The sequence below is a fragment of the Syzygium oleosum genome, unplaced genomic scaffold (genome assembly GCF_021117445.2).
Source record: "Syzygium oleosum isolate NSW1041296 unplaced genomic scaffold, Sole_v2.1 Sole_v2.44, whole genome shotgun sequence".
NCBI classification, from domain to species: Eukaryota; Viridiplantae; Streptophyta; class Magnoliopsida; order Myrtales; family Myrtaceae; genus Syzygium; species Syzygium oleosum.
Genome location: NW_026607528.1, coordinates 950913 through 973352, shown reverse-complemented (window position 1 = coordinate 973352; position 22440 = coordinate 950913). Strand labels below are relative to the sequence as shown.

The window sequence follows — 22440 nt, the reverse complement described above, 5'->3', positions numbered from 1 at the left end:
CTGGTTCTGAGCATTGCAACACCGGCGACGGAATTGGAACCGAAACAAATATGAGGCTAAGGGATGAACGAGGCTAGTAACTCACGGCCACACCTAACTCACTTGCTTTTACTCTCGGTTCTCACTCTGTCCCTTGCGTTTCTCACTCGACTCGGGCTCGGTTTCACCTCTTTGGCTCACGGTTCTTACTAGCTTTTTTCTCTCAACTTCTCACATTTTGAAGCTCTCAAAAACCAAAAGAAGGAATGGCCAAACAAAGCCCCCACATTCTCTCTCTTCATGCCTCTTACATCCCACGGTCTTGCTCCCTCCCCTCTATCACACGTTTTCAGCCCCCTTTGCAGCAGAGATGGCCATTTCTAGCGAGTTTCCTCTTGCTCTTTATCAACCCAATCACCCTTGAAGAGTCGCATATCAATGCTGCCACACTCAAGTTTTCAAGCTCACTCTTTCCCTCTGAAAATTGCAGGCCTGCCATGTCCTTGATTTCAGGTTTGTACGCCACCTTGCTGCAGCTTGGTGGGCCGGTTTGGCTCTCCCACTAGAATGATGGCTGGTCCAAGGGCTTGAATGGTGTGAAGAAACGTGGAGAATGGATGGGTGATAGAGGGCCCAATTCCCTAAAAAACCTCCAACTTTACCTTTTGTCCCAATTATATCCCAAACTTTTTTTTGTCTTATCAAAAACCTCAAACTTTTACTTTTGTCCCAAATCTACCCAATTCACTTTTCGTCCAATTTTTTAATATTATTTTTTATTTTTTCGAATTTTTTTTATTTTTTCTTTTCTTTTCTTTTTCCTTTCCTTTTCTTTTTTTTTTGTTTCACCTTTGGGCCGGTCGCCGGACCGGCGACTGGCCAGAGGCGGGGGCCGGCGGGGGCGAGCCTCGGCCTCGCCGGCGTTGGGCAAGGCCGAGCCTCGCCGTGGCCGGGCGAGGCTCGGTCCCGCCGGCGTTAGGCGAGGCCGAGCCTCGCCGTGGTCGGGCGAGGCTCGGCCTTGCCGTTCGGCGAGGCCGACCTCGCCGTTGCGGAGGGGCCGACCTCGCCCGCCACGGCGAGGTTCGGCCCCGCCGGCTATTGGATCGGCCCCGCCGCAACCGGCGAGGTCGGCCTCGCCCAAGAACGGCGAGGTCGGCCGAGGCCGAACCTCGCCGTTCTTGGACGAGGCCGACCTCGCTAGTTGCTGGCGGGGCCGAGCCTCGCTAGATCTCGGCGAGAACTCGGCCACGCCGGCCGGGCGAGGCCGAGCCTCGCCGGCTATTGGCGAGGTCGGCCCGCTGCGAGAATCCGCGAGGTCGGCCTCGCCCAAGAACGGCGAGGCCGAGCCTCACCGCGCCGGCGGGGCCGAGCCTCGCCCGGCTATTGGCGAGGTCGGCCCCGCCGGCTATTGGCGAGGTCGGCCCCGCCGACTATTGGCGAGGTCACCTCGCCGGCCGGCGGGCCAAGCTCGCTCGCCGGCGGCGGGCGGGGCCAAGCCTCGCCCGGCGGCCGGCGGGGCCGCCTCGCCGGCCCCCGCCTCTGGCCGGTCGCCGGATCGGCGACCGGCCAGAAGGCGAAACAAAAAAAAAAAGAAAAGGAAAGGAAAAAGAAAAGAAAAGAAAAAATAAAAAAAATCGAAAAAATAAAAAATAAAAATAAAAAATTGGACGAAAAGTGAATTGGGTAGATTTGGGACAAAAGTAAAAGTTTGAGGTTTTTTATAAGATAAAAAAAAGTTTGGGATATAATTGGGATAAAGGGTAAAATTGGGGATTTTTTAGGGAATTGGGCCGGTGGTAGAGGGTTGACCCCAATGAAAAATGTGAGGTGTGTTGTCTCGGGTCAGACGGGCAGAATGCGCAGTCACACGGAAACAACACTTTCGCTCTAGTCATTCAGCCGTTTTGGCTGAAATCTTGACGGGAGAAAGTTAAACCTGTTGATATAGGTCGAGTAAAAATTTCAGGCCAAACCGATACCGACAAGTCCCCCTTTTGAAGGCCCAAAACTACCGTTCTCGGTTCAGGGGATCAACTGATACCTCCTCGGAAAAACCAAAACTTGGGAAGCTATGCCTCGGGATTAGCACACGAGCGTAGTACCGTTGGAAAATAACTTCAAAGACGCTCGCCGTGGTACCTAGTTTGCAATTATTTGAGTTCGTTTGGATCTTCAACCAAGAAGGAGAGTTGGGCCAATAATTACCTAGAAAAATGGTTGAGTTCAGGTGTGGGGGTTCAATTGGTTTGTGAGCTTTGGTGCCTTCGTTGATCAAGATCGCTTTATCGGTCCCATCAGTGCCGAGGTATTAGTACTATGATGTCCCTAATTTCTAAGTGCATAAGAAACCTAATGGAAAAAATGGATGCAGATGACTTAATGCAGATGTGTTTCAATTAGGGGTCGAATTTCGTAGTTATCAACCAACGGGGAAATTCGATCCTTAACCTTTAAAAAATGCATGCATGAATCCTAATTCCTTGGCACGGGGGCTGAGATATTAAAACTATGGGGATGTGTAGTTTCTAAACGTTGTGGTACGGAGACAATATTGAGGATGTGCCATGATGCGGTACCCCTGTTTTTTATTGGGGGTTAAATCGCGCCATTATCAATGAATTTTATCCCTAATCTATATGGGATGAATGAGCGGCCTATATGAATTGAAACCTATGTATCTATAAGCTACAGTGCCTCTAATTTTGAAGTGTAGATGGGGTGTAGCAATAAAAATGGATGCAAGGATATACAAACTAATTATATTTTTGTCGGGGTCATTGACATCGACAGTGAATTCGATTCGCAAAACTTCTTATGATGGAAAATGCATGATGGATCTATAGGCAAAATTTAGGTGTCAACAAAATGTTATGAATTTGAAAGATCCAAAGATTTTGGAATAGACGTGCATTTGGAGATGTCCAAGTTTTTCCAGGATTCTAACCTGTCAAGGTCTCGAATTTCAACTAGATTGTCATAGTTTGCACTGTAGAACTCCCTCAGACTCTTTAAACTTGAAAGCTCGAGAAGTTGTTGAATGGGCGTGCACCCAGAGATTACCAAACTTACCAACAATTCCAGCCCGTCAAGGCCATGACTTTCGATTAGATTCTTGAGTTTGCAGTCCACAAAGATGTTTGAAAATCGAAAGGTCCAGTGATTGTGCAAAAGATGTGCACCCATAGATATCCTATCCTTCCAAGGATTCTAAAACATCACTGACTCAAATTTTGAATTGATTCTCACGGTTTGCAGCACAGAACTTCCATTAATGCCTTAAGTTTGACAGGTTGAGTGATTGTCTAAGGCATGTACACTAAAAAATAACCAATTCTTCCCAAGATTCCAATCCATCAAAGCCTCGAATTTCAACTAGGTTCTTGCAATTTGCAGCATAGAAATTCTTCACATTCTATAAATCTGATTGGTCCAGTGATTGTCTAAGCGACGGGCACTCAGAAATGTCAAATTTGTTAAGGATTTTAATCCATCAAGGCCATGAATTTCAACTAGGTTCTCGCAGTTTGCAGCACAGAATTTCCACAAATGCTTTAAATTTGACAGGTCGAGTGATTGTCTAAGGGATGTGCACCCAGAAATATCCAAATCTCTCAGGGATTCTAATCCATCAAGGCCTCGAATTTCAACTAAGTTCTTGCAGTTTGCAGCAGAGAAACTCTTCAGATTCTTTAAATTTGACAGGTCCAATGATTGTTTAAGGGAAGTGCACCCGGAGATAACCAAAACTTCCAAGGATTCTAGTCCATCAAGGCCTCGAATTTCAGTTAGATTCTTGCAATTTGTAACAAGTACTTTCCTTAGATATTTGGAACTTGAAAGGTCGAGGGATTGTTTAGCGGATGCACACTCAGAGATATCCAACATCTGCGAGGATCTTGATCCACCAAGGCCTTGTGTTTCAACTAGTTTCATGCAACTTGCAGCATTTGTTTTCTGCAGAATCTTTGAATTTGACAGATCAAGCGATCCTTCAAGCTGAGATACCTTTGGGCTCGTTAACTTAAAAAAATCTGGGAATGCCTCATTGATGTGTAAGTCTCGCAAAGACTCCAAGGATTCAACCCCATCAAGCCTAGATATCTTCGGGCAGTGGCATAAACGTAAGTTGGATAGGGATTGTAAACCTTCCAGGCCAGTGACTTCTGTTAGCTCAAAGCACTTGTCAAGAATCAATTCATATAAGTGCTTCAAGTTTGACAAATTCATCAACACTTTCAATTTTTTGCAATGTGTAATAAAAAGCATAGATAGTCCAACGGGAAGCACTGGGAGGCATTCAAGAGAATAGCAATCAGAAAGAGTGAGTTTCTTGAGAAGGGTCAGTTGGGAAAGATGTGGCAATGATGGACTCTGACAGGTGATACCTAGAGCTGTTAAGCCAGAGGGCAGTTTTGGTAGTTCTCGAAGCTTTTCACAAAATTGAACGCTGAGGTTTTGGAGTGAAGAGAGCTTAGAAATGCTTTCTGGCAAGCCCGAAATGCCTGACTTATCCAACTCAAGCTTGTTTAGCGAAACCAGTTCGCCTATGTTACTAGGTAGCCCTTCTAGATTTTTGCAACGTGAAGCACATAACTCTTGGAGTTTTGCCAACATTCCAATGGCACAAGGTAATTTTGTTATGTTAGTTGCACTGACATCCAAGATCCTCAAATTCTGTAGATTCCCAATGCTTTCAGGTAATTCTGTAATTGCTGTCCATTTTAAGTCCAACTCAGTCAATGATGTTAGATGGCCTATTGACCTGGGTATGTGGGCTAACGATGCATCAGAGGCATCAAGAGTCTCAAGCTCCTTAAGAAAACCAATGGATTCGGGTAATTCTTTGATCCGTGTCATACGTACGTGCAATTGAGTTAGCGCCAAGAGGGAGCCTATGGATTCGGGTAATTTTTCAATCCAAGAATTAGATAGGTCCAGCTGAGTTAACGACACAAGGGAGCCCATGAATTCTGGCAGTTGACCAAGTCGTCTACGACAAAACGAGGCATCAAGAGTCTCCAGCTTCATCAAACCACCTTCCGATATCGGAATCTCTCTTATAGCAGTGTCATTTATGAGAAGCTCCCTCAATTCTTCCATTCTACCTAATCCTGGCGGTAGCTCCTCCAATCTCCAACATCTCCTAACATTCAAGGTGACGAGTGTCTTGATATCCCCAATAGAAGGATGAATCTCTTCCAGATCCCAACATTCTTCAAGAATCAAAATCTCCAAACTTTTGAAAGCGGACAAGTTGGGAGTTCTTCTTAAATAATGACAATGCCAAAGGTTGAGAACTTTGAGCTCGGTTGCCATCTGAAAGAAAGTGATGATACCTCAGTGAGACTGATGAGCGCAATGGGTGATTTTCCATTACCAGTTTTTTTTTCCGATTTTTCAAACTTCTGAAAGTCCTACAAAATACCCACGTTCCACTACTTCGACACAGTTGTCTTATTTAATTTTAAATGTTTTTTTTAGTTGCGTTTGGCAACACCAACATATAAATGCTTTTTAAGCATATCCATTGCCAAAGAATGTCAGGGATGTACAAGTGCTAATTACAATTATTTTTGGATAACATTTCAAAGGAAATATATAATTAGTTTTTAAAAGTTATGGCGATGCCGTTCTTTATTGATTAGACATGAGCAAATTTATTATCAAAAAGCAGATGAGAAATTCAAATGGAAGAGAGTTGCATTCATTGGGTGCCATGTTTTCCTTCAATAGTACGAAAAATTAAAGAGAAGTGGCTAGATTAATTATGAAAAATAATTTTCAAATGTTATACGTACATTATATGAAAAATATGTATATGATATAATATTCAAATGCCATTGGAAGGATAATTTTATTATTCATATAACATTACTAATTATATTGTTGTATATGGTGACTTCAATAATCAACAATTATAAGAAATAAATATAGTGCGCAACAAGTAATAATAATTCAAAAATTATTTCCGTCACTCTTAGATAAGACTGAATTTACTGTCAAGAAGTTTTTGTTTCTCCATGAAAAGAGATTGATATAGAGATAGGGATAAGTGCACTAGAAATCATAAAACTTATCACGAAAATATAATCGAGTCCTAAAACTTTCAAAAAGTGTAATCAAGTTTTAAAACTTATCAAATTGGTGCAATCGAGTCCCTATGTTAGTTTTGTCCAATTTGATTAATGGAAAATGTTAAAGTGGTATTTTTAAATAATTTTTTATGAGGCACGACATTGATGTAGCACCACGTCACAAAAAAGCTTGAAATTTTACAAAGAATAAGGAAAAGGCTGAAAACTTAAAAGAAAAAAAAATGAGAAATGAGCAGAAACCGATCATTCATAAAATTTGAATGAGATGATGAAATAAAATACACGTAAAAGTTGACTCTGAAATCAAACTATCTTCACAAACAAAAAAAAAAAATCGAACTATCTTAGGACTCATTCTCATCAAGGCGGGAGCTAAGAAGTGTAATTGGATAACATAGCGGACGTAAAACCTGGAAAATTTAACTGAAAAAAGTAGACGTGTTGACATCCAAAATTGCCCAAGTCCTTGACTTTAGATTCGGACTGAGCAAGACCGAGCAAGACACGGCGAAGGTTAAAATTGCTAAGTCCTTTTGGTTAGCAACTACGGATAATAGACAAAGGCAATGAGGAGTAGTCCACAGGCAGCACAAGAAAAAATTACAAAGTGTTGAGTCACGAGATGTCGATAAGTAATACTTGACCGAAGCGAAGATTGGCAAATCAAGAGCAAGGTAAGTGATCGAGTCGTGAGGCTAACAATTTTGGTCAGCACGATTACCAGTTGTTATAGCCGGGAGTCTCGAAATCCACTAATAATATATGGCCGAGAAACATGGGTTGGTGTAGCCGTCAGGAAGAGGAGCTACAAGTTGTGGAAGAGACGTCGAATTGGGGCGAGTGTTGAGGCCATGATTGTTGAGTAGTGAGATTATTAGTAACTGCTTGTATATACATGTTGCTGAATTCTAGAAATCACATAGGTTGTTAGTTGCTTTCTTTGTAATTGTTGATAACGGCTTCTATTAGCTATAAATATTAGGATTGTAATTCGAGCAAAGAACCACCAATCAATCAATGAATACTGACCGTTCTTTATTATCTTTACATGGCTGGCTATGATTGCCTTTTGTCTTCGTACCTATAGTTTTCTCGTCAATTTGCGTTTCCTATCCAAGAATCGACAAACGACCCTTCACATTCTTTGTCGATTTCATATCGATCCACATTTCAAAAGGTGCTTTGTCGACAGTTTAGGACGAAACATCTTTTTGGCACGCCACTATAACTTGTTTGTTAATATGAGGAAGCTATTGTGGTAAGAACAAGACACCAACAAGAGCCAGACAATGTTGTCAGTAACAACAACCCAATACCACGAACTAGGAATGAAGTTGCTGCATACTGAATCTTCAGCCGTTAACTGAGTGGTATAAGAAAGCTAATGTGATGGGGCAAACCTACTTTGATGTCCCACTGAAGAGCAATCAAGAGAGGTTGCAACAAAACCTCAAATGGTGGACACAATGAGAATGTTATTTGAGGAGTTGCAGAAAGACTTGGCTAATCACATCATCAACCACATGTTCGACATGATTAAGACGATGGTTAATAACTCTGTGAATGATGCCTTGTCTAAGCTAGAAGCATCCAACCAACCAATCCAAAGAAGTTCCATGGCGCTAGGGTATGTTCCTAACTCTTTTCTCTGTCATAATGTAGGCCGTACAAGTTAGCCCCCTATAAGGATTATGCAAAGACTTGAGTCCTTGAACCAGGGTCTTACCAATGGGAATGGTGTTGGCTTGGAAATCAGGTTGGGTAACAATGGAATGGCAAACCAGGTTAGTCGACAGCTCGGTCTAATGCCTGAAGTTGAAGATTTGAGACCAGTAGTTGGTATAGGACCACCAAATGCTAACATCCTTGCTAGGCCTAACCGGTCAATGAATGTAAATATAGAAAATCTAGTGAGACCAGCATCATCACCTCAGGGGTAAAATGTGTTGGAGTTGGCGAATACTTCAGGAATTCTTGTTTCTCATACCAGGCATGTCCACGTGAGCGTAGGGAAATCAAAGTATGAACCGACGACATGTGATCCTTACGCACGGAATGTCGGGAGTCCTGCTGCCCGGATAGCGGGTGGGGGTTCCGCTCCCCGGTGAACGAATGAGGGCTCGGGGGTAGCACCCCCGAAACAACATCGGATTTTTTCTTTTAGGCTTGTGTTTTAAGCTGACCCGTTTACTGTGGGGTCAAAGGGATTTGGATAGGCTTGGGCTTTAGGCCCATTTTAAGTCCTACATATTATACTCGTATGAGAGATCATTGTAACGAGTTGGTTGTGGTTGTAAACCTAAATATCATTGTGGAATCCCTTTGCAGAACGTAGCCCTATTCTGGGGTGAACCTGGGTAAACTCGTGTGTTAACTTTTTTTATTATCTGTGTGATTGTTCTGATTCTATTTAGGATATAATCCATCAATTGGTATCAGAGCCAAGTTCGAGGAATTAGGGTTTATCTGAGATACCAGGAGGGTCACGGATTGAGATAGAAAAATTTGATGGGAAGTGGTTTGATCTGTGGAAGATGAAAATGGAGGATCTTCTTTGTGATCGAGATCTTTAGTAAGCAATCGTAAGGGAAAGGCCAGTTGTTGCGACGACTAGTGTCGTGATAGGCAAGGAAGTGGGCAAGGAAGCGGATGAAACTCCCAAACAGCCAGATCCAAAGGAGATTGAGGACTAGGATCAGATCGATCCAAAAGCAAAGGGTTTGATCCGACTTTGTCTCGCAGGCTCCATTCTGACGAACGTGATGAACGAACCTATAACCAGGGATTTATGGCAGAAACTGGAGTCGCTGTACCAAAGCAAGTCGCTGGTAAATAAGTTATTCTTGAGGAAGAACCTATATAATCTTCGGATGCACGAGGGCGACTCGTTTTCTGCACACATGTATGACTTTGACACGTTGATAAGCTAACTCGTATCAATCGGTGTTAAGTTCTAGGATGATGATAAAGTGATAACACTACTCTGTTCACTGCCAGATTCATGGGATAACCTGATTGTAGTAATTGGTGGTGGGGACAAGGAACTGTCATATGAGACCGTGTGTTCGGCCTTGTTATCAGAGGAGACGCGAAGAAAGGGGTTAGAGAGTTCCGGTAAAGAGGCGTTGACGGCTAGGGGTAGGCTAGCAGAGAAGGGACTAAATTGGAAAGGGTCCAGATCCAAATCTCGTGGGTGATCGAAGAGCAGGGAGAGGAGGGTACAGTGTTGGAGATGTGAACAGTGGGGCTATGTGAAGCGGGATGTAAAAACAAGCCTGATCCTAAGAAGCCGAATCATCCTTGGGGAAGAAGGAGATCGAGACAGGAGATATGTATGTGGCTGCTGCATGTATGGCGCAATCAGACAAGGATATTTGGTTCGTCGACACCGGTGCTTCATACCATATGACGCCTCATAGACACTGGTTTGTGAATATGAGCAATATAATGGTGGAGATGTCACGCTCGGAGATGATACTACAGTTCAGATTGTTGGGCGTGGCAGGGTGAAGCTAAAGATGTCTAATGGCACAGTGAAGACTCTTCTGGACATGATGCACATACCCTCAATGAGTAAAAACTTGTTATCGGTTGGTACGATGGCTGATTTAGAGATTACTTTCAGTTGTTATAAAAATTCGTGCAAGATGACTCGAGGTTCTATTGTGATTGCACAAGGAGTTCGTTACTGGACGCTGTACAAGTTGCTCGAGAAAACAGTGACTGCTGATGGCGGGTTCATCTCTGAAAAGCCAAAGGAAGATGGATATGTTATGTCCATGCTGTGGCATCAGAGGTTAGGGCATATCGATGAAAATGGACTGTCTACCTTAGCTTCGACTCAAATAGTAGAGGAAGTACCATATTGCTCTATGGGTTTCGGGTTCTGTGAACAATGTCTTCATGGAAAACAGAACCGAGTTAGTTTCCAACACGCCGATATGAGAGCAATAGAGATTCTGGAGCTGATTCACAGTGATGTTTTCAAGCCTACTTCGACTCCATCTATTGGAGGATCCAGGTACTATGTATCGTTCATAGATGATTTTTCGAGATATAGTTGGATTTATTTTATTAAAAGTAAATCAAATACATTTGAAAAATTTCGAGAATTTAAGACTTTTGTTGAAAACCAATTGGGTAGGAAAATCAAAGTACTTCATATGCATATCGGAGGTAAATTATGTTTGGACAAGTTCGAGCAGTTTCTATGTGGATAATGGTATCGCGAGGCAGAAAACGACCCCATATACGCCTCAAAAGAATGGGGTGGTCGAAAGATTAAAGCGGTCACTCATAAAAAAGGCGAGATGCATGCTGAGTTGGGCAGGTTTGAAACCTGAATTTTGGCAGAAGCCGTAGCCACGGCCAGTTATTTGAAGAACCGGTCACCAACCTCATCAGTGAAGGACCGTACACTATTCGAGGCAGTGTTTGGGAAGAAGCCAAATCTCTCACATGTTGGGGTGTTCGAGTGTGACGCATATGTTCATGTGCCTAAGGAGAAGAGGGGTAAGCTTGATAATAAGTCTAAAAAGTGCATATTTGTTGGATACAATGAAGGGGTCAAGGGCTATAAGCTGTGGAATCCTGAATCAAAGATCATTGTATACAGCAGAGATGTTGTCTTTCGTGAAAAACAATCCTAGGCAGGCACACAGAAAAATGATGAGCCTAAGAAAGTAATAGTACTTGAAGAAAACCTGAAAGCTGAAACTGTGGAGATGGTTCCACCAGGTATACCAGTGGAGTCTGATTCTGATCTGGAACAAGGGGACTTGGCTAATGAAATTGAGGATGCAGATTCGGATGAAGACCCAAACACAAATAGCATGCCGGCTCTCAGGAGATCAATGCGGGAGAGGTGAGTACCACTTTGATACTCACTTAGTGCATTGAGTACGTTTCATGCCTTAAGCATTACCGGGGATGAGCATAGTACTGTAAAAGAGGTGAGATCCATGGATGACGTGAATCAGTGGGAGCTCGCAATGATAGATGAGATGCGGTCGCTTGATCATAACGAGACATGGAACCCATGTAAATTGCCTAAGGATAGAAAGGCAATTGGGTGTAAGTGGGTGTTCAAGCGGAAATTGAAATCGGATGGGACTGTGGAAAAGTACAAGGCGAGGCTCGTAGCCAAAGGGTATTCTCAGATCGAGGGAGTTGACTATGACAAAATTTTTTCCCCTGTGGCGAAATCGACCTCGATACAGTTTGTTATGTCCATAGCAGCTGCATACAATCTTGAGGTGGAACAGATGGATGTGAAAATAGCTTTCCTTCATAGGGACTTGGAGGAGGAGATTTATATGAGGCAACCAGAAGAGTTTGAAGCAAAGGAAAGGAGAATCTGGTGTGTAAGCTGAAAAAGTCTTTATATGGGCTGAAACAGTCACCGAGGATGTGGTACCAGAAGTTTGACGCGTACATGCTCCAGCTTGATTTTGTGCGTTCAAATTCTGACCACTGTGTTTATGTGAAGAGGGCTGGTGATTAGTTTGTCATTCTCACGCTATACGTGGATGATATGTTGTTAATCGGGAATAGCGTGAAGATGGTGAAATCCGTAAAAAATTTGTTGGCTAGGAAGTTCGATATGAAAGATTTAGGGCCTGCAAATTTTATTTTGGGCATGCAAATTATCAGGGACCATGGGAAACGAAAGTTATGGCTAGGGCAAGAGAAATACATCAAAGAAATGTTGAAGAAATTCAACATGACGGACTGCAAGTCTATTAGTACCCCTATACCTTTAGTAACCAAATTATCTGCGGAACAGTACCCTAAAACGGATGAGGAGACTGAAGAGATGGCCCGAGTTCCATACGCAAGTGCAGTAGGTAGCTTGATGTATGCTATGGTGTGCACGTGTCCGGATATAGCTCAAGCAGTGAGAGTCTTGAGCCGATATATGTCCAACCCGGGTAAAGAACATTGGAATGCAGTAAAAAGGGTTTTCAGGTATCTTCATGGAACTTGAAATTTTTCTTTATGTTTTGAAGGTATAGGGAATGGAAACATCCTCGATATCATGGGCCATGTAGATACAGATTGGGGTGGAGACATTGATAGTAGACGATCTACTAGCGGGTATGTTTTCACATTATTTGAAGTTGCACAGAGTTGGATGAGTAGGAGGCAAAGTGTGGTAGCACTCTCTTCTACGGAGGCTGAGTATATGGCTCTTACTCATGTTGGAAAAGAGGCCATATGGTTACGGCGGTTGTGCTTGGAGCTTGGTTTTGAGCAAGGTTCCATGGAGGTGAGATGCGACAATCAAGGGGCTATTTATTTAGCTAAGAATCCAACGTTTCACTCACGTACAAAGCACATTGACATACAATATCACTTTATCCGAGAGAAGGTGGAGAAGAAAGTGGTTCGGCTTGAAAAGATCGACACGGTGAAAAATAGTTCAGACTTCCTTACTAAAACCGTCAAGATTGCAAAGTTTGAATGGTGTTCTATTGTGATTGGATTGAAGAGGAGTGATGTTGGTATGGCCCTCGTCTGCGTGAAGTATCCACCAAGTGGGAGAATGTTGGAGTTGGCGAATACTTCAGGGACTCTTGTTTCTCATACCAGGCACGCCCACGTAAGCTTAGGGAAACCGAAGTATGAATCGACAACATGTGACCCATACGCACGAAATGTCGAGGATCCCGCTGCCCGGACAGTGGGCGAGGGTTTTACTCCCCAATGAGCGGATGGGGCTCGCGGGCAGTGCCCCCGAAACAACATCAGGTTTTTTCTTTTAGGCTTGTGTTTTAAGCTGATCCGTTTGTTGTGGAATCAAAAGGATTCGGATAGGCTTGGGCTTTGGGCCCATTTTAAGTCCTATATATTGTACTTGTATGAGAGATCATTGTGACGAGTTGATTGTGGTTGTAAACCTAAATATCATAGTGGAATCCCTTTGTAGGACGTAGCCCTATTCTAGAGTGAGTTTGGATAAACTCGTGTGTCAATTTTTTTATTATCTGTGTGATTGTTCTGATTCTGTTTAAAATATAATCCATCAAAATGGCCAACCAAATGCTCGGTAAATATAGCATTAATGGTCAAGGAAGTTAGGCAGCGTTTAGGATTGGAAAGGGGTATCGTGAGGCATATATACAGGAAACCTTATCCTGAATGGGTCAACAACCAACCCTAACCCAGAGGGTTTAAAGTGCCTAATTATGCCATTTGTGATGGTGGGGTTGATCAGTCCATTATTGAACACATCGGCCGTTTCGTTGCCCATTGTGGGAAAGCGGGGTACGAATGAATTTCTAAGGCTAAGGTTTTTTACTTTGTCTCTATTGAAAACTGCATTCACTTGGCATACCGACCTATCGGCAAGCTTGATTTATATTTGGACAAAGATGGAAAGGCTATTCCATTCTCAATTTTACAGAACAGAACTTGAAGTGTCAATGGTCGACTTAGCTAGGTTGTATAAGTACAACAATGAGTCGATTGACCAGTTCATTGCTAGGTTTAAAAACTCTAGAAACCGATACTTGGCAGTACACTAGAAAGAGATTTCACGAATTTAGGCTTTAACGATCTAAAGGTCAAAATTAGGTAATGGTTGGAAGGCCAAGAGCTTGCCTACTTGTTTTAGTTGGCGATAAGAGTTTGTAAATATGAGCAACTGCTCAAAGAAAAAGATAAGCAACCCCATAGGGAATATAAATAGAACATGGCTCTAGTTGACAACTATGAGTCAGCAACTGAATTTGACTCAGATGAGAATGCTGAAGTAGCTGTAGCAAAAATGGTGCTGGATAAACCTTATGTTTGTCTAGCACTAAAACCTGCCAGAGTAAAAGAATCAACTAAGGCTAGGGCAAGAGACTCGGTATTATTCGTTTGACATCAACAAATTGGATGAAAGTTTTTATTTACTCCTGAAATATGGCTTGATAAAATTGACTGAAAGCAAAATTATTCCAAGCAAGGAAGAATTGGGAAACAAAAGATACTCTAAATGGCACCATGGAGCCATAACACAGTTAATTGCATTGTCTTCAAGAAAACCATCCAAGATGCAATTCAGCAAGGGAAAATTAAATTTGTCGATGACAAGGGAAAGGGTAAATGAGATCGATGTAGACCCATTCCCTCAGATGATCAATACGGTTTCAGCAGGCTTCAAAATAACACAACTTCAAAAGAATTTATGCCAACGTTGCCGACAAGATATTGAGGTAGAGGATCGTGAAGTTGCTAAGGAAAAGATGAAAGTAGGTGTCCAGCCAGGCTGCGACCGGAAAGTTACTTACGGTCGTGATGAGGTTGGAAAAGAAGACCAGCTTAGTGTCTTTGAGCAGATCACCTATGCGAAAAAGAAATTGACGCAGAAGAAATCTCTGAAGCAATGCTAGGAAGAAGGCGATCCTACCATTGGGACACTAGTTAGCCTAGTGGAAAATTCGACTATTATGTGGATTATACAATACCTCTTAGTCTAGGGATCGGTCTGAGGAACATCATTCCAATAGGATGGGGTAGGTCGAGGGAAAATTCCCCAAAAGAAGACATGGTCGGACCTTCCAGATGACGAACTCGGAAGATACCTTTCGATCCACCAAAGGGACAGTGGATCTATGTTGGTGATGGACCAGATGGTTTGTTGACCAAGATTCATAAAAGAAAGATGCAAAAAAGTGGCAGATGCTTAAACAATTATAAGAAATTCAACCCCAACCTCAGATGCAATACTCTAGGCCTCGGAAACCCAGGAAATCCAAGAACCTGGTTGGAGAAGAAAAGTAGAGGGTCAACAAACTGAAAAGGAAACCATCTCTGAAGAAAAGGAAGAGGTGGCCTTCGGGACTTTGCCCCTGTAAAACTAAACATGGTGCAAGCAAGGTTCCGATGATCTTTAAAGTGTCGGCGATGCGAGTCGAAAAAAATGATGATCAAGTCGTTGATGAGAAGCAAAAGCAGAACTGCAGCTCGAATCAGAGGAAGTTATGGAGTTTGAGAAGTCCCATGTAGCAAATCAAAGCATTTAAAGTCGTTGACGATTGCTAGGAATTAATGGCCAACCTGTGGCCAAAATTCTGATTGATGAAGAATCGACATTGAACCTTATGCCTTATAATTTTATTTCAAATTTTTCCTTTTTTCCTTTTTGTAGTATTTTCCTCTTTAACATAACATAATTAAGGTTCAGGAAAAAAATGAAGTTTTTAGGAAAACAACATCGTGTTGGCCATGATTGCACACCTCAGTTAACATTAATGGCCACATAGGAGAGCAAAAGTAATAACATAAACGGGTTAGCATTTTTAGTAAGCCAAGGTGGATGGAATTTACGGAAAGGCTTAACACTAACTTGATAAGTTTTAAAATTTAATTGTATTTTTATGATGAGTTTTAGGACTTCTGGTGCATCATATCCTGTAGACATAACATGAATCGCTAAAAAGACAAGTTTTTGCATGGGGAGAAACTAACTTAGAAGCCATAAACCATTTAGATTAAAAAAGTCAAGATAGGCACAATATTCTAGTTATATCTTTATTAGATGCTAATTACTGTAGTTAAATTTTTTGAGTATGTCTAATATTAAGCATGACTAGTTGCTAAGATATTATCAATTTAAGGTATTAAGGGGCTGAAGCTTCTGGTGTATTTAGGTGCTTATAATTTCCTCTAAATATTGGAGGAAAAATCCTTAATCAGAGGAAGGATATTAAACCTTGGTGCAATTGGACCTTCGACAACACATGATTGTTCACAAAATGTATGTCTTCTCTACATCTTACCTTGAGTGGACCCCATCCTCCCCAGTCCTCCGAAATCCCACTCCACGATAAATCGAGCACGACTAATTTCTTTGGATGAAAGTTGACTGCCGCAAAATCCAATGGACAACTTTGCCACTGAAGCCATCTTAATTGAGGAAGCAAGTTTTGAAAATTTCCGGTGAAATTTGCACCATCCACTTGAAGGAACCTCAAGTTGGTTAGTTCTTTAAATTGTTCAGCTGTGTATCTTCTTTCTCTACCATATTTGCCAAGACGAAGGGCCTCAATCTTTCTAGTACCCTGCAAATTGGAAAAACTATGGACCGTAATTTTTTAATGACAATACGATACCAATTGATAAAATATAAAGTGTATTGATTTCAATTTGTTGTCATAAAATGACGATGTGGGCTTCTTATTTTCAACTTTTAGAAATGACAAGTTATGATTGCACATTATTTTTCTAATCTATGAGAAAATGTGAAGTTTAAGAGGTTGCTCTCGAACTTTTCCTCTTCCAATTATGCCCTTCACAATTTGCATTGAAGTCCCAAAAACTGCATACTTTGAAATTACAATAGAAAGCCTCTCTTCACGTACAGACTACTTTAAATATATCTACCAAAATTCATGCCCTTCTGTGTGTGAAATAACACTACCTTTATTCATATCCTTCATATGCAAAACAAATGACTCTTACCGTCCAATACATCTATCGAACTTGCCATCAAAACATGTATCAAATTTAAAATATCCCAAATGTAGAATCCCGTCATTTCTGGTGTACCTTGTTTACAATTCTGAATAGCAAAAAGATTAATATTATCAAAAATCTCAAATTGGTAGACCCATGCCACATTTACTCTAAACTAGTTTTTTGTGGTAAGTACTCTAAACTAGTTTTCATGTGAAAAAAAATTAAACTGGTACACCCCAGCCAATTTATCCGATACTAATTTCTGTGTCACAAAAAATCTTAAATTGATATACCGATGCCACATTTACCCAAGCTATTCATGTAAAAAAATATCCAAATCATTAAAATTTAAGATTGGGAAATCTACTAAAATTCTGCTAATTTTTACCTAAGAGCTCTCTCAATTTTTGAAAATTTGGTAAAATCCCTAATTTTGAGCTAATTTTGCCCCAATATTTTGGTGATTTGAGAGAGAGAGAGAGAGAGAGAGAGAGAGAGAGAGAGAGAGAGAGAGAGAGAGAGAGAGAGAGAGAGAGAGAGAAGAATGAGCAGATTCAAATTTGCGCTAATTCCCAATCTAAGTTCATTTCTTTAGATTTGACTTCCCCAAAATGAGGCGTTTTTTTTTTTGGTCTGTAAATAGGAGACCCATTTGTATTGAATTTCCATGTCAAATCCACATCACATGCCTATCATCTTAGTTGTTTGTCACGAGTGTTTCCAACTCAATATGTAAATGGGAATATAGGATGGAAGCTAACAAAGGGTGTATTTGTCGTGAGATGTATCAGTTTGGAATTTTCTGTGATCCGAAAAGATGTATATATAGTATTACACTCACGACTGGCTAATAGAGTAATTATCACCATAAAATAACATTTGTTTTTATATAATCACATGTTATGTGCTATATTTTTAATTATAATCATAAATAAATATTCTCAAAATATGCATAACTATTTGATAAAATAGATTATATATCTAATTATTTGAATGGGCTATAAAACTCATGAATCATGATTGATTATTAAGGTGACAATTATATATTCTCTCTGATTCTGATCTTAGGGTTATTTTGGGAATTTTGGTGCTGTTCCCCTCTTATTACACGTGTCGTTCAAGAAAGAAAATAGTGTAATAACTATTACATTACTTACATCAAATAGCATATTACTATTGCGTCTTTATTACATTAAAGCAAAATAGCTGTTATATTCCAATTTTATTCAATTACTGTAACCATATGTGCTGTTAGTGTAATTCTTTGATAACCTCTCGAGTTTTTGTAGATTCATCGAATTTGAGAAGAATAAGGAAGATTGAGATCTTGAGACTGGAGTGCATAGCAGAAAGTATTTTGAGTGGAAGTAAAATACTCATGGCTTTACTAATCTCTTTTACCATAAAATTTCAACTTTTTCCTTCTAATGTTTTACTGTAATCCACAGATCTTACCACACAATATATTTGGTTTGGATGTACTCATACATTCAGTTACATAAATATTTTATAGCAATGGAAACACTTTAGCGAATTATCATTTATTATGTGCCATGGGCTCATATTTGACAAATAAATAATATTAAAATCATCTTTCTCAAATAGTAATATAAAAAAATAATATCATATTGGACTCATATTTGAAAAATAAATAATATAAAAAGATCAATAGAAAAGATATCCATCATCGCAAAAAATTAGATAACGTGCTTTAGAAATGAATTAATACAATAAAATTACCCATCATAGAAGAAAAAGAGCATATGTTTAGAGGAATCTATTATGTGACTGCGTATATTTTAACAAGTATAACCAAATATATAATTAGCGACGACAATTATTGTAACGACCCGGTTCGACGAGGGCGGGGAGTGGTCGCCGGGGCCAAATGGCCTGGACAAGGAGCGGCTCCTGGCAAGCTTCTAGGATGGCAAGGTGGGGCATGTCTCTTGTCCCACATCGCTTAGGGGGGAGTCCTGGGCTAGTTTATAAGGCTTGGGTTCTCTACTCTGTGTAACGCGTTTTAAAGCCGTGAGGGTCAGTGGGCCCAAAGCGGACAATATTACACAGTGTAGACCCGGGATACTTACAAATGGTATCAGAGCCGACTCCCGACCGTGTGTGGGGCCACAGCGAGGACGCTGTGCTCGAAGGAGGGGAGAATGTAACGACCCGGTCCGACAAGGGCGGGGAGTGGTCGTCGGGGCCAAATGGCCTGGACAAGGAGCGGCTCCTGGCAGGCTTCTAGGATGGCAAGGGGGGCATGTCCTGGGCTAGTTTATAAGGCTTGAGTTCTCTACTCTGTGTAACGCGTTTTAAAGCCGTGAGGGTCGGTGGGCCCAAAGCGGACAATATTACACAGTGTAGACCCCGGGTACTTACAAATGGTATCAGAGCCGACTCCCGACCGCGTGTGGGGCCACAGCGAGGACGCTGTGCTCGAAGGAGGGGAGAATGTAACGACCCGGTCCGACGAGGGCGGGGAGTGGTCGCCGGGGCCAAATGGCCTGGACAAGGAGCGGCTCCTAGCAGGCTTCTAGGATGGCAAGGGGGGGCATGTCTCTTGTCCCACATCACTTAGGGGGGGAGTCCTGGGCTAGTTTATAAGGCTTGGGTTCTCTACTCTGTGTAACGCGTTTTAAAGCCGTGAGGGTCAGTGGGCCCAAAGCGGACAATATTACACAGTGTAGACCCCGGGTACTTACAATTATGGTTGAAAAACCCATTCTGACGCAAAAATATCTATCATCACAAAAATTATTTAACATGGTTTACAAATAAAGGGTTCTATGACATGTAACAAAAAGTATAATAAGTGTTGGCTGTTATGATTGAAAGTTCTATAAATACTCATTATGAGATGATATTTTGTTGTAATTTATACGTAAATAATACTAACAAATCGGTAGAAAATTTAGATTTCATGATAGATTATATTTAACAAATGAATGATAGGAATGTACTAACTCTGTGGTAAATAAAATTCTCGCTAAATATCTATTATAACGTGATAGTCAATATTTGGCAAAAAAAATCGATAGAAAAATTATTTAACATGGTAGCCCATCTTTTAAAAAACGGTGATATAAATATTAATTAAATCTTTTGCTAAATAAGATCCTCACTACGAGTTGAACAATGTAGGAATAAAAGTATAACATGATAGTCTACAGTTGACAAATAAATGTTGCAAGAGATTGGTAGAAAATGTATCCACGTCACAAAAAAGAAGAAGAAAAGAAAGTATAAGCAATTCATGAAACAGAAGTATTCGCTATTATGAAAAGTCTATAGAACAAATATGATATATGTTTAGAGGGTTGTATTGTACTACACAATTGCGCATGCATCATAAGTAAATATCAAAGCCACATCAGCAAATTGACGGTGTTAAGTTACTGTTGATGGCAAAGGACTGAATTGTACAAACTGTGAAAGATAAAGTACCATATTGAGCGAACATAAAAAGCAGATAGGGTGAGCGAACATAAAAAGCAGATAGCGTGCTAGATGCGCAAACAGTAATACTTGGGGGACTAAATCTGTACTTAACGCAACTTGAAAAATATAGGAACCAAGATAGCTAATTGTCACAAATGAATGGAGTTTTCATTTTTCATAGCAAACAACTCATAAGAAGTCAATACTCACTAATAGAGAAAATAAAGAAAAGACCACACAAAAAATCAAAAGAAGAATCCAAACATTAAACATGCGCATCAAACAGTCATATGTGACGGTGCTCTGTCACACATTATGTTTGTAGTTTTGTTGTTATATTGGAGTAACCAAAGGAGAGTGTCATCGTCACAATACTATGAGATAAAGACATATATTAATCATTAATAACCAAGAAATTGCTTCTCAATTATGTCCTAGAATTAAGCAAGAGCAACAATTAATCAAAAGAGCACTTTTGCTGGTAGAAGCAGAAAGTTTTGGGGATTCAAGACTGACAATAATTTTTATCTCAAACAAGAAAGAGAAGGTGGACTCACATTCACGGACAAAGACAAGCAGAGAAGATACCTTGTTATTGTCAAGCACATCTACGGCTTCCATATAAATCCATAATCTGCTACGCTCTTGAGGCTCCATTGGATTTTCGAGACGAACAATATCCCTTCCAAGATCTCTCAATTGATCATGCATCATTAGCTTGCCGTCTTTGTCAATTTTAACTAGGGACATGAGACTCAGTGCTTCAATCCCATTCCCCGGGAAAAAACTACAGGCATCCCACATATAAGTCGGACTTTGTTCATATGATCCAATGAAAAAACATGCAATATCCAAAAATATCTGTTGCTCCTCATAATCTAATGCTTCGTAACTTATCCTCAACGTCTCTTGCACTTTCTTATTAGGAACTTTCTTTATTTTCTTTAATGTATCTTTCCATACTTTTTTTGTCTTTTCACGTAAAAATGAGCCTATAACTTCAAGAGCTAATGGAAGCCCCCCAGAAGTAGATACAATATCACGAGAGATAAACTCATAATCACTTTGAGGAGAATCCTTTTTGAATGCATGTCTGCTAAATAAAATCAAAGATTGATCCAAAGGCAACTCGTTGAGTTGGTACATGTAGCCTGCCCTAGCCTCGTTAAGAATACTCTTGTTTCTAGTTGTAATGATAACTATACTTCCTGCTCTAAACCAACTACTATCTCCGGCCAAAGCATTCAAGTGAGTTTTATCATCCATATCATCTAGAAGAATGAGGACTTTCTTACTTTTGAATCGAGTTTTGATGATACCAGTTCCCTCGTCGACGTTAGACACGTCATATGGACTTCTTAGTATATCGTAAATGAGCTGCTTTTGTAGGCATTCAATACCCTTGCGTAGAGATGTTTCTCGAATACTTGCCACGAAGCTAAGATGCTCGAAGTGACTAGAGAGATTGTTGTACAGGACCCTTGCAAGAGTTGTCTTACCGATGCCTCCCATTCCATAAATTCCGATAATCCTTGTATTATTAAATTTAGCATCTATCAAGCTCATAATCTCTTCCACACGATCATCAATTCCAACCAACTCTTTGGGAACAATTAGCGGAAAAGTTCTCTTTAACTCGCACATAACTTTTCTGACAACAATTTTAACCAATGCTCCTTCATGCCTGTCAAATAACAATAAATTCCGATATAGGATGGCAATATTTATATTCTTTTTCAAGAAAGATCTATTTATGATAAATTAAACAATGTTTTGGTGGAGAATAATGTACCCGTTATCAGTTTTCTCCGATTCCCATCCTTTCAATAAACTGACCTCTTTGAGCGCTTCTTTCCATTCCTTCAAAATCATATCGTCCAAATTCTCTTTATGTGCATTGATAGCATCTCCTAATCTCCCTATAAGACGTCGCACTTGCGAAGGTCTCACTTTGTAAAATATGGGCAACACTATTTGCCCTATGCTTCTCTTGCACTTCAACATTTGAGCCAACTCGCGAAGGCACCATTTGCTAGAAGAGTAGTCCTCTGAGATAATCGGGATCGAGATCTTAGACTGGGTAATACTGCAAAGAAGCTCTGGACCAAGCTCCTCACCAATACGGAGCTCATTGTCATCTCTGAACACGTGAATTCCTGCATCGACAAGGCTAGTATAGAGATAGTCGGTAAAACCTTTGCGAGTGTCTTTCCCTCTAAAGCTCAAAAACACTTCATAGTCATTTCCTTTCGGCCTTTTGGTTCCACCTTCATAATCACCTACTTGTGGAGAGGTTGACGAGGAAGACGCCTCGTATATCGGATCTTCTAAATGAGTGGGTTCTTTTCTTTTCATCTTGAGAGGATTGTACCAATACAAAGGCAGTAAAAGAGATTGATGGAGCAGTGCCTCAAAAGAAAGCCATATCAAAGTCCGAGAGAAGAGAAATACGGAATCCCAAGTCTGGGAATTGCAGAAA

At 40.8% G+C, this 22440-nt stretch overlaps 1 protein-coding gene across 1 annotated transcript in view; it reads right to left on the bottom strand.

Moving 5' to 3' along the window:
- LOC115684234 (disease resistance protein RPV1-like) overlaps positions 1–22440 on the bottom strand; it is a 33371-nt gene extending 10931 nt beyond the window's left edge. Inside the window, exons 1-3 of the mRNA XM_030608957.2 lie at positions 21754–22440; positions 20550–21645; positions 15842–16123 (exon numbers count right to left, since the gene is read on the bottom strand). Coding sequence (XP_030464817.1) covers positions 15842–16123; positions 20550–21645; positions 21754–22316 — 1941 coding nt within the window. The 5' untranslated portion in view covers positions 22317–22440. The remainder of the gene's footprint in view (positions 1–15841; positions 16124–20549; positions 21646–21753) is intronic.